The following is a 19,014-nucleotide window of genomic DNA, read 5'->3' as shown; positions in this document are numbered from 1 at the left end:
TAGGGTAGGGGCTTCAGTCTAGTTTATAGTAAAGATTTTTATATTAAGTAATATGCCTTATACGCGGCTATAAAAAATAAATAAGTGACGTTTTCTAAGAAGATGCTATAAAGTGCTTACTTCCAGGTGTTAAGAAATAAAAACTAAAATAATTAATTATAGGGTTAGGGTTAGCTTATAAAATTCCAATAAATTATAAATAAGGTAGGGCCACTAGCCTGGTTTATAGTCATAGTTTTTATTTTACGTAATATGCCTTGTACGAGGCTATAAAAAACAAATAAGTAACTTTTCTAAGAAGATATAATAAAGCGCTTAATTTAGCTTTTAAGAAATAAAATCTAAAATAATTAATTAATGGCTAAGTTTAATTGATAAAATTCTAAAAAATATATATCTAAAGTAATAACCTTACTTTAATTTAATATAAGAATTTTTGCATTATATAATTTACGTTAATAAAGTAATCAGAAATAATTAATTAATTATATTTTATATATTTTTAAGACGAATTATATAGTGACTAAAAAGGTGACTGTTTAGTCACTTTTAGTCAGACTAAAAAGTCTTAGTCAAAAAGCCCCCTTGAATTAATCAGACTAATTTTCTTTAGTCAAATTTCTAAAGTGATTTAATCAGACTAAGACTTAAAAATCACTGACTTTTTTTAGTTATGACTTTTTAGTTACTTTTAGTTATTGAATTAATTACTGACTAAATCACAACCCTGCCTAAATCTAAAAGTATTTTAAGAAAATTTAGAAAATTTAGTTTATATTATTATAAGCTGAAAATTAATAATTAGGTTTAATAAAAATTCCAAATTATCTATATGATTTTATAAGATTTTAAAAAAAAATTAATTAATAAGTTATCTAAGGATTTCTTATTCATATTATTTTTTTTAGTTTTTTATTTCTTAAAAATTAAAAAGATTTTTTAAAAATCTAGAAAAATTATAAACTTATAACATTTTTAGCTAGATTTATAGATATAATCTTTTTAAGCTTATAGCTATTTTAAACTAGTTTTTAAAAATTTAAGGTTTAAAATTTTTAGGTGCATAGTCCACTGATTAACTCGCTTATCTAATCAACTTGATTATTAACTATATTATATATAAATATTTTATTTTAATTGTTATTTAATACGTCTTTAAGGAATAGCCTTAAAGGTATTTAAAAAATCATTATTTTTTAGGTAAATATAGTTATTTTATTATAAGTTTATTTCTTATAAGATATACCTTAATATTATTATAATAATAATGATAAATAAAAAATTAATATTTTTAATATAAAAAGAAATACTTAATATTTCTCATTATTGTTAGAATTACCTATGATAATATAATAAATAATACTTAGTTTTTAAATACTATTAAGGGTATTTCTTAAAGAAGTATTAAATAAGAATTAAACTATAATATTTATTATATTAATTATATTCTTAATATTAGTATATAAGATATTATAAAGGAATATCTTTAATATTAATTTTTCTTTTATACTTACTTATAATATACTTAATAAGCATGTGTCAGATAAGTAAGTGTCTCTATTTGCCTTCTAGAGGGATTTGCACTTAATATGAAATTAGTTTAAAAAATTAAAAGAAAATTAAGCTAAGTCTAAAATAGCTAAAAATAAAAGATTAGTTATATTATATAATAAGCTACTTATAATAATTTTTATATATTTTTAAAAAAAGCTTAGTGAGCTAGTATTTAAAAAGTCTATTTATATTATATAATAAGTTATTTCTCTATAAAGAAACTTTTCTAAAAATCTATTAAAATTATATATAGTTAATATAGTAGTTAAATACCTAAAATAGGTTTTTTTAAGTTTATAATTATCTCAAAGCTATTTTTATGAAGCTTAGAAATCTATACTTTTAGTGCATAGTATACTTAAGATACTTACTTATCTGAGACATATCCTTATCAAGTATATTATAAATAATTTATTTCTGAGAGAAACTTTAAAATATAATAAATTTATAACCCTAGGGTTTAATATATTCTTTTTACTACGGTTATTTAGTTTAATACTAATTTATAATTAATTTACTTTATTATATCTCTTAATAGTAAATTATATTAAGTTATTATTATTATTAATTATAGTAGTAATATAAAAAGGTATTTCTTTAAGGTATTATATATAAAAAATATACCTTTTAATTTTAATATATAATTTATTTTAATAAGTAATTTTAACACTTATTTAAGCTATTTTTAATTTATATTAATTTAATTATATATAATATAACTAAGTGGGGTTTTACTTACTATATAATTTATATAACTCTTATTTTAAAAGAGGTTATTAATTATACTATAAACGTAAATTTTACTAAGGAATTACAAGTAATTACTTTTAATTTCCTTACTTAGGCTACTTTAAATAACCTATAATTAATTTTTAAGGGTTTTTTAAAAGCCTTAATTAGGCCTTAAGGTTAAGTATATATATATCTATGCCCTAAGGGCTAATATATATATACATAACTTATAAAATAACCTTAAGAAGCTAAAAGGGAATTTTATAAAAAGTTTAATATAAATAGAGAAATGAATAAATTAACCCTTATTTTATTAAAGTTTTTACTAATTTATTTTTAAGAATATTATTATAGCTATTATTTAGCTACTTCTAAGGGTCTAAAAGAGGTAAGAAAATACCTTCTTTGAAAACTAGATTATAGCTCTCTTTTTACTTAAAGATAAATATTTTTCTTTATTTTATCCTTATAATTAAAAATATATACTTATTTTATATTTTTAGCGCTTATATCTTTATAACGTTATTAAACCTTAGGTTTAAAATAATATCTTTTAAAGACTTAAATAACTTCTAATATTATTTTAATATAAATAACACATATAATAAGCGAGCTAACTAGGCAAGCGAGTTAGCTAGCATACTATGTAACTAAAATTAACCTATCTTAGTTAACCTAATTTTCTCTATAAAATAGTAAGAAAGTTATAAAAAGTATTTTTATTACGCTAAATCTATAAATAGTCTAATATTAATTTCTTTAGATATTTAAAAAATAATCCCTTTATAGTAAAATAGCTAAATATATAATATAAATAGACTTTTTTTATATTACCTTATAAAGAATTTAATTACATTTTTTAAATATTAATAAAAAATAATATATTATATAATAACTTCTATATTAAGTTTATACTTATTTTATGCTATATATAAAGTTTTAAGGATTTTTTAAATTTATCTTTTTAAGGTATAAATACCTCTAAGTAACTCGCTTGCCTAGCTAACTCGCTTTTTATATACATTAATAATATTAAGGACATAACTTAAAAAGAAATATAAAAGGTAATATATATTATAAGTATATACACTAGACAAGGGTATATATTACTTAGATTTTATACTATAAATTTAAGTTTTAAAAGAATTCTTAAAAATTTAAATTTAGCTTTAAATTAATAAAAACTTATAATTATATTAATTATATAGAGATAATATATATAATAAGCATACATCGCATATAAGTATATATCGCATTTTTCCCTCTTATACCTAACTTTTTATTTAATTAATTAATTCTTTAACCATTAAATATATTAGACCTAAATACTAAGGCTAAAACTCTTCTTACTCTTTAAGCACTTTAGAATAACCTAAAACTAAGCATCTAACGCGCTATAAACCTCTATAGGATCTCTGAGCATAGGCTACGTCGCCGGCAGAATGGCATTTAATCGCGACATAATTAGATCCCCTAATCGCGTCGACTATCTAATCTTAAGGAATAGATTATTATTTACTTTATTCTTAACCTAGACTCATAAGGATTTCCCCCTAGACTATATAGTATAAAAGAAATAACTAATTAATTACTTATTAACCGCGACGCGCTACTAGTTAGCATATATTAGGCTTATAACTTTATTAGATAATACTTAGAGCTTAAGATATATTTTTTTTTAGAAATATAATTACTAGAGAGCTAAGTGCGAAGATCTAGCTATTATCTATAACTAGTTTATACTTATAGCGAATATAATCGCGAAGTATAATATCTAATTAGATAATATCTATAATATTAATAAGACTAGCTTTATAATAGGTATAATTTAGAGTGGAATAGTTATTATAGGTATAGAAAGGCATAGAAAGCTAAAATTAGTATAGCCTAGAAATTAAAAATAGATTATAGCTATCTAGGCGATTAATGCGAATAGCTAAGCGATCCCGCTATTTATTATTAATGCGGGCTAATATTACCTTGCTAACTAATACCGAGAAAGTAACCTCCCGGGCGATTAAGCTATTATAATAACCTAAAATAGCTAGACTAATAATAAGACTGGTCTTAAGTGGCTTAAGCACTTTAATTAGTGCATAGCTAAGCGATTAAATAATCGCTATTATCTTTTAATCCTTAATAGCTATAAAAGTCACTACTTTATTAAATTTAAGAGATATTATAAAGAAAATAAGATTATTAGGCTTTATATGCTACCTTATTTATCTTATCTACTTTAGCTACTTAATATTAAGTGCTTTAGCGTGCTTAAGAATACTTATAGTTAAGAAATAAAGCTTCTAATTAAATGCTCTATAACCTATGTTTTAAAGACTAAGTTCTTTCTAGCCTTCTATGCTATATTTTAGGCCACTATAATAAAAAAAAATATTAAGTTAGCTTTTAGAGGAGCTAGGCTTATTCCTCTTAACCTAGAAAGTATAGTCTCGAAGCTTAATATGTAGCTATAGACTCTAATGCTGCCTAAGGAGGTAGCTAAACTATTAACCCCTTAGGTCTTAAAGACCCTAAAGACTATGCTTAAGGCTTAATTTTAGTTAGATTACCTTAAGAGGCGAGTAAAAAGGCATAAAAGTAGCTCCCTAGAGTTAATTCTAGAAGCTATATAGTCTTCTTCTAAGGAAATAAAGATAGTTATGCATAAGGTTGCCTTACTTAAGGCTAGGGTTAAAGAACTTAAATAGGTAAATAAGATACTAAGCCGGCGCCGGAGGGCAAAAAGGACCTAATTATAGAAAAGAGGGGTAATAATAATAGAGGAAGGAAGGCAAGTAATTGATTAAATAGATATTAATGCGTAGGTAATGGCTAAATCATTGAGGAGTGGTAGTTAAGGGAGGTCGGCGTGACTAAGAGTTTAGCATTATAGTGTCTGCGGTAAGCCTAGTTATAATATAAGAATATATTAGGTAGTAATTAAGATATCTAGGGAAGAGTATAGTAAGTAATTTTAATTAATAAAATAATTTAAGGTATTTTTATTGCGATTTCTATCTTAAAGGTATAAGAAAAATATAATATATACTTATATGCGACGCATACTTATTATATATATTATATAATATATAAACTTTTAAAACTTTATTTATTTTTACTTTTTAAGTTATTAAGAAAAAGCTTATTAGTATTATATATCTTATTATATCTAGCTTAATAATTTAATTAAAAATATATTAAAATATAAATTAATTTAAATTAAATATATTAAACTTAATTATTATAACTCTTTAAGTCTAAAAACTCTAGAGCTAGATTTTAGTTATCTAGGGTAAGTTATTTTTTTAGCTACATAGTATAGTGGTATATATAGTTATTTAGTGTATATACTTATAAGATATATTATATTTTTTTAAATTTATAATTAAAATATCTTAATTATTATTTTAATTATATAATAAAGGTAAAAAGGCGCTTTTTAGAGCTAAATTTAATAATTAATAAGTTAAGTAGTGAATTTACTTAGTAAAGCCTTAATAATAGCCTTAATAATAGCCTTTTAGATAAACTTAATACTAATAATAAGTTATATATTAATAATATTAATAAATTTAAGAAATATAATACTAATATTAATAAAAATAATATAAAGAAAGAAATATATCTATTCTTAATTCCTATTAATGCTCCTTTTAATTACTTATTAAATATATATTAATTTATATTTATATAAAAACCTATTATAATAATTAAAATCTAAGTTTAATAGATTTTTATTTTAAGTATATTAGCCGAGTATTATTTAGTTATTCTTATAATATTTACTTTTATAGAGAGGATTTTTTTTATTTTTAATAATATTACTACTTAAAATAAAAATAGATTTTTTTTAACTTAATTAAATAGCTTATTATATTAAAGAGGTAAGAAATGAAAGATAAAGATAGCCTAACTAGGCTAATAGATAATAAAAGTAAATGTTAAGAGGCTTAGAAGGAGCTAAAGGGTAATCAAAGAGCGAATTTTACTAAGAAAGAGGCTATTAGGGTTAAAAATAGCCTTTTCATTACCTTTCTAACAATAGAGGTAAACTTCTATAAATAACTCTTCTATTATATACTTGTATAAGATAGCTAAGATATATTTAAAATTAGCAATTCTAAAAGAAAAAATATTACAAGTAGCCTAATTAAACCTTTAAATTATTTATATTTATATAATTTAAATTTACCTTAATATATATAAAAATAAAAAAGTAATAATATTACATATTACTAGGTATAGTTTATATATTAACTTAAATTTTTAATACTTTATATTAAAGCTCTATTTTATAGTAACTTAAAATATAACTTTTTAGTTACTTTTAGCGAGATTAAAAAGTCACTAACTTTTTAATTATAACTAACCTTAGTTATTTAATTAGTAAATTAATTACTAACTAATTTATAACCCTAGTTATATATATAAAGCCTTTATTATTAAAATTATTAAGATATTAATTTTAATATATTAATCCTTACATTAAGTATTATAAAGCTATACAATAATATTTATCATTAGTATTTATAATAAACGTTAATTACTTAGTAATAATATAATATTTTTTATCAAGGCTTTTAATTTAATAATTAAAAAAATATATTAAATATCTATAAAAATAGACTTATTTATAACACGCCTTTGTTAATTAAAGTTATTACTAGCTTAAATAATTAAGTTTATATAAAGCTTGAAAAAAATAAAGATTTTAATAAAGCCTTCAAAGACATTTAATAAAAAGGAATAGCTATAAAATAATACCTAATAGATCAAATTAATAATCATTAATTATATAACGTACATGATAAGCATGCGCCGCGTCCAAGTATGCGCCGCACTATACTATATAGGCAAATATAGCAAAACCTTTAATTTGTAAAACTATGTATAAAATAGCTAAAATTCTAAATAAAATATTTTTAGCTATTTAACTAAAAATAAAACTATATAGTATTTTTTTAAGATTTTTAAAAATTACTCTTTATATATAAATAGTACTTTATACAGTATGAATAGGTTTTTTTTATACTAGCTTAGTAATATATTTTTTTTTAGAAATCTAGGAAAATTATCATAGCTTTTATATTATATAATAAGCCTAATCCTTTAGACTTACTCTAGTAGGGCTTGAATAAAATTTTAAAGAATTTTTTTAATACTTAGTTCTAAGGTAAAAATACAAGTGCGGCGCATAGTTCTCATATACGTTATTTTCTTTTTATTATCTTTTTTCTAAAGAAAAGTAATTATAATAATTCATATCATTAAATTTAAATATATCTTTCTAAGTTGAAAAGCTTTCAATACATAATTCAGTAAAATATGATATTTAATTAATTTAAAAAGCCTAAAAAAAGGCTTTTAATAGCTAAGTATTAGCCTCATTATATAATAAATAACATATAAAATTAATTAAGATTTAATAATATAATGCTAATAAGTAAACTTAAAAGACTTATAATATTAGAACTCTAAGTATTAATATTATAATAAATATAAGTAATTAAGTTAATATTGAAATTATATATTAGGTAATTACAAATATAAATAAAAATAAAATAATTAAAAAAAAATAATTACTTAACATATACATATAGCGAGTGCACCGGACAAGCGAGTGCACTACTATACTGTACCCCAAAAAATAGCCTACCCTAGACTTCCTAACTTTTTCTATAAAATATCTATAACGTATCTGATAAGCATGTGCGCCAAACAAGTATATGCACCACTATACTATGCAGCTAAAAAATAACCTACCCTAGATAACTAAAATCTAGTATATTTAATTTAAATTAATTTATATTTTAATATATTTTTTATTAAATTATTAAGCTAGATATAATAAGATATATAGTACTAATAAGCTTTTTCTTAATAACTTAAAAAATAAAAATAAATAAAGCTTTAAAAGTTTATATATTATATACCTCTATATAATTAATATAATTATAAGTTTTTATTAATTTAAAGCTAAATTTAAATTTTTAACAATTCTTTTAAAACTTAAATTTATAATATAAAATCTAAGTAGTGCATACCCTTGTCTAGTATATATGCTTATTATATATATTAAATATAAAAAAAGTATTTTTATAAACCTAATATTTTAAGAAATCCTAAAATAATTCTTTTAGATTTTTAAAAAAATCCCTTTATAGAGAAATAACTAAGTATATAGTGCGAATAAGCTTATTTCTAAACTACTTTATAAGAGATTTCCTTAGAGTTTTTTAGAGAATTATATAAGATTATATAATATATAGATAGTATTTTACTAAAATCTTACTAATTTTAAGTAAAATCTTGAATTTTAAGGTATTTTTTAATTTTCTTTTTTTAGGTAAAAATATAAGTAGTATACTTACTTGCCCAGTGCACTCGCTATATATATATATTAATATTTAATTAATAAAATTACTTTTAGTATTAAAAATATAATAAGACTTAACTATATAAGTATTAATATTAAAAGTAAGTATTATAATAAAATATTAATATATTATTTAAAATATATAAAATGTAAAAGAAATCTTAATAAAAAATATAAATAAAACTTAAATATTAAAGGTAATATATTAAAAAGCTTTTATTAAAGCTATATTTATTAATAAAAAGCTAAAAACTTTAATAAAGCTTTTTATTTATTAAAAAATCTTTAAAACTAAGATTCTTCTTATAAAAAATAATTATAAAGATATAAAGATATAAAATAAGTATTAAGGCTATTAATTAATTTAAATAACCTTAGCTAAATATTATATAAATATATAGGCCTCTAAAATCTTTATAACTTAGTTATTATAAAAGGCTTAATAAGTTTAAGTCTTATATATAATAAAGACTTATTTTTTATTTATATTCTTACCTTAATCTAGCTATTAAGACTTAACATACTTAATAAGTAAGATAATTAAATAAATAAGATAATTAAAAATCCTAGCCCTTAAGATAAAAATTATAATAAAAATACTACTAATTTTCTAATTAATTAGAATTACTTACTATACTCTTTACTAAATATCTTAATTACTACCTAATATATTCTTATATTATAACTAAGCTTACCGCATATACTATAGCGCTAAACCCCTGGTCATGCTAACCTTCCTTAACTACTACTCCTCGACGATTCCGCTATTACCTACGCATTTATATCTATTTAATTAATCGCCTACCTTCCTTCCTCTATTATTATTACTCCTCTTTTCTATAATCTAGTCCTTTTTGCCCTTTAGCGCTGGCTTAGTATCTCATTTACCTCTTAAAGGTCTTTTACCTTAGCTCTTAATAATATAGTCTCATATATATTTCCCTTTACTGCCTTTATAAGAGACTTTATAGCCTTTATAATTAACTCTAGGGAGCTATTATAATGCCTTTTAATTTATCTTTTAAGGTATTTAGAGTAAGATCTAGCCTTAAGTATAGTCTTTAGGGACCTTAAGACCTAAGGGGTAGAGGGTTTAACCCCCTCCTCGGTAGGCATTAGCGTCTATAGCTATATATTAAGCTTTAAGATTATACTTTATGGGTTAAGGGGAATAAGGCCGGCTCCTTTAAAAGCCCCCCTAATATTTCTTTCTATTATAGTAGCCTTATATGCTATGTAGAAGGCCGGGAAGAATTTAGTCTTTGAAATATGGGTTATAGAGCATCTAATCAAATGCTTTATTTCTTAACTATAGGCCTTCTTTAGAAGCGTAAAGCACCTGATATTAAGGGGCTAAAGTAGATAAGATGAATAAGGAGGTATATAAAGCCTGATGATTTTATTCTCTTTATAATATCTCTTGAATTCGATAAAGTAGTGACTTTTATGGCTATTAAGGATTAGAAGATAATAGCGATTATTTGTTTGCTTAGTTATATACCGGTCAAAGTGCTTAAGCTACTTGAGACCGGTGTTATTATTAGTCTAGCTATTTTAAGTCATCATAATAGCCTAATCGCCCGGGAGGTTACTTTCTAGGTACTAGTTAGCGAGGTAATATTAACCCATACTAATAATAAACGGCGGGATCGCTTGGCTATTTGCATTGATTGCCTAAATAACTATAATTTATTCCTAGTTGCTAGGCTATACTAATTTCGGCTTTAAATGCCTTTCTAAGCTTATGATAATTATTCTACTTATAATTATACCCATAAGAAAGCTAGTCTTATTAAAGTTATAAATATTATTTAATTAGATGCTATACTTTGCGATTATATTTGCTATAAGCTAGAACTAATCGCGGATAATAATTAGATCTTTATACTTAACTCTCTAGTAGTTATATTTCTAAAAAAAAATATATCTTAAGCTCTAGGTATTACTTAATAAACTTTAAAGCCCAGCGCACGCTAATTAGTAATATATTGCAGTTAATAAGTAATTAATTAGCTATATCTTTCATACTATATAGCTAGGGGGGAATCCTCACGAATCTAGGTTAAGAATAAAATAAAAAAAGATCTCTTCCTTTAAAATAAATAGCTTATATGATTTAAGGATAGTATTAGCTCGGGCTTAAATGCCTTAATTGCGGTTAAAGAGAGTATTATAATTAACTTCATAAATTCTTACTGCTCGCCGGAGACTTAAGTTTACGGTCTTTTAATAGGCCTAGAGGGCAAAAAGAACTCTAGTCTTTTTATTTCCTTTTAATATATTAGGTAGTTAAGAATTAATTAATTAAATAGTAATAATATAAGTTAAGATTTTTTTAATTATCTTACTTATCTAATTATCTTACTTATTAAGTATATTATTTATTTTAGAAAATATTAATTTAATAATAAATAATATATATAATAATATATATAATAAGCATACTAGATAGATAAGTATGCTAGATAAAAATCCCTTATTTTATATCCTCTTTATTTAATTAATTAATTCTTAACTACCTAGTATATTATAGGTAAATAGTAAGACTAGAATCCTTCTTGCCCTTTAAGCCTATTAAAATAGCCTAAAAATAAGTCTCTAACGCGCTATAGAGCTCTATAAAGTCTATTATAATACTCCCTTTAATTAAGAGAATAGCATTATTATGCGCTATAATTAGACCCCTAAGTTATACAAGCTATCTAATCTAGAGGAATAGATTATTATTCAGTTTATTCTTGACTTAGATTCGCGAGAATTCCCCCCTTAGCTATATAGTATAAAAGAAATAACTAATTAATTACTTATTAACTATAATATATTACTAGTTAGCTTATGCTAGGCTTTAAACTTTATTAAATGATACCTAGAGCTTAAGATGTATTTTTTTTTTAGAGATATAACTATTAGAGAGCTAAATATAAAAACCTAATTATTATATATAATTAGTTTATACTTATAGTAAATATAATTATAAAGTATAATATCTAATTAAATAATATTTATAATATTAATAAAACTAGCTTTATAATAAGTATAATTTAAAGTAAAATAATTATTATAAGTATAAATAAGTATAAAAAGCTAAAATTAATATAGCCTAGAAACTAAGAATAGATTATAGTTATTTAGGCAATTAATATAAATAGCTAAGTAATCCCGCTATTTATTATTAGTATAAGCTAATATTACCTCGCTAACTAATACTAAGAAAATAGCCTCCCGGGCGATTAAGCTATTATAATAATTTAAAATAGCTAAACTAATAATAAGACTAGTCTTAAGTAGCTTAAATACTTTAATTAATATATAGCTAAGTAAGTAAATAATTACTATTATTTTTTAATCCTTAATAGCTATAAGAATTACTACTTTATTAAATTTAAGAGATATTATAAGAAAGATAAAATTATTAGGCTTTATATATTACCTTATTTATCTTATCTATTTTAGCCCCTTAATATTAGGTATTTTAATATACTTAAAAATACTTATAATTAAGAAATAAAGTATCTAATTAGATATATTATAACCTATATTTTAAAGACTAAGTTCTTTCTAGCCTTTTATATTATATTTTAGGCTATAATAATAAAAAAGAATATTAAGGTAGCCTTTAGAGGAGCCAGGCTTATTCCTCTTAACCCAGGAAGTATAGTCTCAAAGCTTAATATGCAGCTATAAACGCCAACGCTAGTTAAGGAGGGGGCTAAACCCTAAACCCCTTAGGTCTTAAGGACCCTAAAGGCTATGCTTAAGGCCTAATCCTAGTCTAATTACCTTAAAAGATAGATTAGAAGGCACTAAAGTAGCTCTCTAGAGTTAGTTCTCGAAGCATTAAAGTCTCTTGCAAAGGAAACAAAGGCAATTATATATAAGATAGCTTTAATAAGGGCCAAGGTCTAAGACCTTCGAGAGGTAAATGAGATACTAAGCTAGCGCCAGAGGGCAAAAAGGACTAGACTATAGAGAAGAGGGGTTATAATATTAGAGGAAAGAAGGCAAGTATTTAATTAAATAGATATTAATACGCAGGTAATAGCTAAATCGTCGGGAAGGGGTTATTAAGGGAGGTTAGCGCAGCCGGGGATTTAGCATTATAGTATTTACGGTAAGCCTAGCTATAATATAAGGACCTATTAAGTAATAATTAAGATATCTAGGAAAGAGTATAATAAGTAGTTTTAATTAATTAAATAATTTATAATATTTTTATAATAATTTCTATCTTAGAGGTTAAGATTTTTATTTAATATACTTATTTATTTAGTATGCTTATTATATATATTATATATAATATATATAATAAGTATATAGATCAAATAAGTATATAGATTAAATAAGTATATAAATTAAAAATCCCTTACCTTATTATATTTCTATTTAATTAAGTTATTCTTAATTATTTAAAATGCTATAATTAAATTAAGAGTCTAATATTTTTCTTATAACATATATAATAAGCATGCGACGCATCTAAGTATGCGACGCATTTTACCCTATAGTGGGATTTATACTAGATTTTAAAACAGCCTTAAAAATTCTAAGAAATTTAGCTTAAGATTCAACTAGCTAATAACTTAGAGTTAGACTAATTAAGCTATAAAAAACCTATTATGATTTTTTAAAACTTTTTAAAAAAATCTCTTATAAGGTAGTTTAGAAAAAGAATTATTCGCACTGTATAAGTAACTTTTTTTTCTATTAAGAGACTTTTTTAGAAATTCTAAAAAATTATCTATAGTTTATTTAAGAGTTAAGTTTATTAAAATACTTTTTTAAGCCTATAGCTATTTTATTGCGGCTTTTATTATGCTTAAGAATATTAAGATTTAATACACAGTATAGGTGCGTCGCATACTTGGATGCGTCGCATGCTTATTATATATGTTACTTTAGGCTTATTAGAATAACCCTAAATTAAGTCTTTAATATAAAGTCTATTATAATACTCTCTTTAATTAAGAAAATAATATATCTATGCATTGTAATTAAATTCCTAAATCACGCAAATTATCTAATCTAGAGGAATAGATTATTATTTAGTTTATTCTTAACCTAGATTCATAAGGATTTCCCCTGTGACTCTGTGGTATTAAAGAAATAGCTAACTAATTGCTCGCTAACCGCGACGCGCCACCTATTAGTAAGCGCTAAGCCTCTAACTTTATTAAGTAATATAAAGAGCTTAAGATATATTTTTTTTATAGATATAACTATAAAAAAGCTAAATATAAAGATCTAATTATTATTCGCAATTAGTTTAGGCTTATAGAGAATATAATTATAAAATATAATATTACCCTTATTAATATCTATTACTTTAATAAGACTAGCTTTATAATAGGCATTATTATAAGTAAAATAGTTATTATAAGTAAAGAAAGATATAAAAGACTAAAATTAATCTAGCCTAAAAACTAAAAATAAATTACTATAATTCAGGCAATTAATACAAAAGGTCAAACAATCCCGCCATTTATTATAGGTATAGGCTAGTATTATCTCGCGAACTAATACTAAGAAAGTAACCTCCCGGGCGATTAGGCTATTATAATAACCTAAACTAATTAGACTAATAATAAGATTAGTCTTAAGTAGCTAAAGCACTTCGACTGGTGTATAGCTAGCTAATTAACTAGCCCCTACTGTCTTTTAATCCTCGATAAATATAAAAGTCACTACTTAGCCGATTTTAAGATATATTATAAGGAAAATAAGATTATTATACTTTATATACCGCCTTATTTATCTTATCTACTTTAGCCTCTTAATATCAGGTGCTTTTCTATGCTTAAGCAGGCATATAATTAAGAAATCAAGCATCTAATTTAATACTTAATAATATATATTTTAAAGACTAAGTTCTTTCTAGCCTTCTATGCCGCGTTTTAAGCTACTATAATAGAAAAAAATATTAAGTTAGCCTTTAAAGGAGCCAGGCTTATTCCTCCTAATTTAGAAATTATAGTCTTAAAGCTTAATATATAGCTATAGACTTTAATACCTGCCGAAGAGGTAATTAGCGCCTTGACCCCTTGGGTCTTAAAGACGCTAAAGACTATGCTTAAGGCCTAATCTTAGTCCGAATATCTCAATAGACAAATCAGGCGGCATTAAAGTAGCTCCCTAGAGTTAATTTTAAGAGCTCTTAAGTCTCTTACTAAGGGAATAAGGGCAATAATACATAAGAATACCTTATTAAGGGCTAAGAACTAAGACCTTTAATAGGCAAATAAGATACTAAGCCGGCGCCAGAGGGCAAGAAAAACCCAACTGCGGAAAAGAGGGGTAATAACAATAGAGGAAGGAAGGCAAGCAATTAACTAGATAAATATCAATAAGTAGGTAAAGGGCAAATCATCAAGAAGTAGTAGCCCAGGAAGGTCAGCGCAAGCGAAGAAAAGGCATTATAAAACATACGGCAAGACCAGGCATAATATAAGAACATATAAAATAGTTATTATAATATCTAGGGAATAATATAGCGAATAGTTTTAATTAAGTTTATTGCTTATTATGCTTTTATTATGGCTTCTTTTTTAAAGGTAAAGATTTTTAATCCGCATGCTTGTCTAATCCGCATGCTTATTATACACGTTATATTTATTTAAAAATACTTTATTATAAAACTTTTATATTTAAACCTTAATATTTAAAATAAAAGCTTTATAAAACAACCTACATTTATAATAAAGCTAATAAGCTAAAAAGTATATTACCCTAGTAGCTTAGTAAGTACTAAGAAAAGCATTACTAACTAATATAGCGCGCTATGCTTTTTAGCTTAGTAGCAACCTTCTAACACTTCCTTAGTAAGTAATATTTACACACTTTCCCTCCCACTTCTTTATATCTCCCTCTACTAGCTGCTCAAATATCCATCTGGCCAAGTCTCCTCGACTAATAGTGTATCCAACCTCTACGCCTCGCTCCACTTCGTCAGCATTCTTATACATATCATCTTCCCAAACCCAGCCCACTCGAAGGGACGCTGTCCCTTTCATGCGACCGTGTGTCAGTAACGGCGGTCGCAACATCACGTATCCACCAAGAGGTGCGTTGTCTTGCGTTGCTGCTTCCCGTACCACTCGCTCCAGTACTGCCGTGTCGGCCTGCGCAACTGGTAGAAGCCATAGATACAGTGGGATCAGGAGCAATGGCTGGTCCCGCTGTGTACCATGGCCAGTAGACGATATTGGTACAAAAATTGGTGAATTCGAAATCACGTTGCTCGCTTTTAGCTCTCGAAGTGACTTCACAACAGCCGCCGCCGAGTCTCCGGTAATAGTCGAGTCTTGCATTGAGATCGGGCGAAGAGGGTTCAAATGGAAGCTTGGGAGACTCGTGATGCCAGTGAAGATGATATCTGGCTCATGTCGAAGGAGGTTACTAACCGCAGTTACATCGCGGGAAGAGCCCTCAACTATGACCAGCTGGGATTGCAGGATCTCTTTCGAGACATTGTTGCTTGTCAAGATCTTCCTGAGCTTGGAAGCATCTCGGACCACTGGGAACGGTTAGCGAGAGATTTATCCCTTTTAGCTGAAACGTACGAGCTGCCGCGTTGTGACCGGCGAGCAATGTCCATGTAAGAACATGGCTGAGTGTTGCACCAGCGGCTCCGATAAACGCAGCTTTGACCCCCATCAGGATGGAGTCCCACGATAGGTCGAGGGCGCTTTCAACGGCGGTTGAGGAGTCAAGAGAAGAATTGTCCTTGGGGTCTTTGGAAAGGCATTTGTGATATTGATCAATTTACTATGGACCCATATGTCTTAAATAGTCCAAACTACGGGATGGGTTTAGACCGACGGAGACGGCACGGAGGAATCGCAGATGGAGGCTTGAAGACACTCCGCCAAAGTCCGCAACTCATTTCATCTTGCGCATCCCGCGGACGCCCGGCCTCAACTGTAGGCTTCATGAGGGCGGGACAAATCCAAACCAACCACATACGACCATACCCACTGGAAAACTCGGGATCCCGTCCGCTCTCCCATAGATAAGCCAGTGAGGGGCGGATTAGTAGTTGGGTCGCTGACGACCAGCGAATCCCCGCTGTTGTAGGTTCTTTTTGCGGCCTTTTCCTAGTCCCTCCTCAATCTATTCAGTACATCACCCATCCACCACTCGCGCTCAGACATTGGCCCGTTACCCACCGACTTTCTTCTGACGCCAACCACGCAACGATTTGGGCAACATCATCGACGGATCCCAGTCTATTTCCCGCTGGTGTTTGTGCTTTTTGCATCGCGACAATATCGTGTGGAATATTATCCAACATCTCGCTCTGCACAGGCCCTGGGTTTACTGCGTTGACAGTGTGTCCCTCCTCACCTAGCTCCGCAGCCCAACAGCGCGTCATGCCTTCCAGTGCAGCTTTGGATGAGCAATACAAAGAGAGGTCTTTGAATCCGTATCGTGCGCCAACAGAAGAGATGTTGATGATTCGGCCGCCGCCTGCAGAAGGGAGATATGGTTTTGTAGCCTGGAGGAGGAGCAGTGGAGCGAGGACGTTGAGGCGGTAGATGTTGTCAAAGTGGGCGGGTGTAATATCAGTGTGACGCTTTACCAGCTCGGCGCCTGCGTTGTTGACAAGAATGTCGATGTGAGGTCCAAACGCGCTGATGGCTCGCTCGATTATCTTTTTAGCGCTGTCAGGTTCTCGGAGGTCCGCCCGGACACCAACGCATTGAGACGGAGGGTCGAGTGAGGCGATCTTCGCTGAAAGCTCCTCAACGAGCTTTTCGCTGTTTGGAGATGTATATGCTGCCACAATCTGTGCTCTTGTCAGAATCCCGTTGCTCTTCCTCTTTAGGATCTTAACGGGAACTCACCTTGGCACCTCTCCGGGCCAACTCAAACGCGAAACCCGCACCAAGCCCTCGGGAAGCACCTGTGATGATGGCAACTTTGCCTTTGAGGGTCTGGAAGTTGCTTTGCGAGGAGTCCATTGTAACGGCGGTGAGTAGAGAGAGAATCAATTGGTGGTAGATGGAGATCAACGTTTGTCATTTATTGGACGCTGTTGAGTAGGTCGAATCACCTTTATATAGACGGTTACTGCTCCAGCTCCAACTGGTTATCGCCGATGGCGATAAGTATCTTGTTCTTCGGCGATAAAGCTGGACTCGCGTACACTGACGTCACTGATTCATGGCCAAAATATCTCCACTTTGCCACCTTGCCTCAAGCCTTCTTTCCGATGTCTTCACTATTTTTTAGTGATGAAGTCAATTGGGTTAGACTCACTAGATGGGAAAGGACCGGGAAAGATGTAAATTGAGGCATGAAATTCGTTGCATATCTGGGCATCTTGCAAATAGTCCCACCAAACTGTTCACGCTCCGAGTTTAGGATAGGATCACTAAATAACAACAAATCCTGGTATTTGATCACGAAGCTTATGACTTATACCAAATACCGGTCATTAAAAATAAGAACGAGTATATACGAGATATCAGAGATTCTATCTAAACGTCTATAGGATTTACTATGTGTTATGGTTGATATGAGCATTGTTGGGGCTTGAGTCCAATGTTTACACAGACATCCCTCTGAATACGGACCTATAAAAGTATCCCAAGAACCATCTTCCACATCCAGGTCTGTATCCATAGGTCATCTTCGCTATTCATTCGTTGTAAAATCATGGCTATCGTTGGTCGTTTCATAAGCCATTTGGACTAAGCATGGCGGCTTAACAAACCAGCCATGTCCTACCCACTGCCGTGTTATTTAGAAATCAAGACGCGGCACAACTGTGTGTGGTATAAACAGAGATCTATCCTCCTGGAAGACTATCTCATTCGAAGTATCTTTCCTTATGCTGTTCAGAGCACTGGACTCTTTTTTAACCACCGACAAACGTCACGCAGAAGATCAAGGCGCCAGAACACTGCGAGGCTTCACCAAAGGCGAGTCACCAAGTATCTGACGCTCAGGTATTGACTGGCACATCGTCCTGAATGTGCACGACACAAGAGCTGCCGTCCATCTCACCGCAGGCGCGGTTCGGTCACTTTGAAGACGTCATATTACCTCCGTTGATGTCACTGGTAATTGATATTGGGATACGCGCCATGGCTCAAGGAACTAATATCGCCTTCTTGCGTCGAGAAACACAAATCTACCCTGGCAGGCTGTGACAGCTCAACGCAATTGCCGAGAATGCATTATCGAGAAGGGAATGTCGTAAAAGACGGGCGCCGACAACTCGCCTAACTAGAGGTGGCAGTAGTCGCATGGCGCCATCCACGCTGAAAATTGAACATTGACCGACATTTAACAATAATGTTTGGACGCTTAATATTGACGTTGTCGATCCTCATTAGAGAGTTGTGCATTTGTTA

General features: G+C 28.1%; 1 protein-coding gene and 1 non-coding gene across 2 annotated transcripts; one reads left to right on the top strand and one right to left on the bottom strand.

Annotated features, from left to right (window-relative positions):
• Window positions 1-16,614: 16,614 nt before the first annotated feature.
• Window positions 16,615-16,729, top strand: LRP88_11178. Its single transcript, XR_014475192.1, has one exon. It is a non-coding gene; the product is annotated as a 5S ribosomal RNA (ribosomal RNA).
• Window positions 16,730-16,769: 40 nt separating this feature from the next.
• On the bottom strand, window positions 16,770-17,616 carry LRP88_11177 (SDR family NAD(P)-dependent oxidoreductase; the record flags this gene model as incomplete). Its single annotated transcript, XM_083247612.1, has 2 exons — window positions 16,770-17,441; window positions 17,500-17,616. The coding sequence occupies 2 exons, from the start codon at window positions 17,614-17,616 to the stop codon at window positions 16,770-16,772; spliced, it is 789 nt and encodes a 262-aa protein (XP_083096760.1).
• Window positions 17,617-19,014: the final 1,398 nt, after the last annotated feature.

The sequence above is a fragment of the Fusarium phalaenopsidis genome, assembly GCF_050370095.1.
Source record: "Fusarium phalaenopsidis strain FUZ10S chromosome Unknown contig_32306, whole genome shotgun sequence".
NCBI lineage: Eukaryota > Fungi > Ascomycota > Sordariomycetes > Hypocreales > Nectriaceae > Fusarium > Fusarium phalaenopsidis.
Note: the sequence above shows the minus strand (reverse complement) of the source record. Positions and strands in the feature narration are given on the sequence as shown.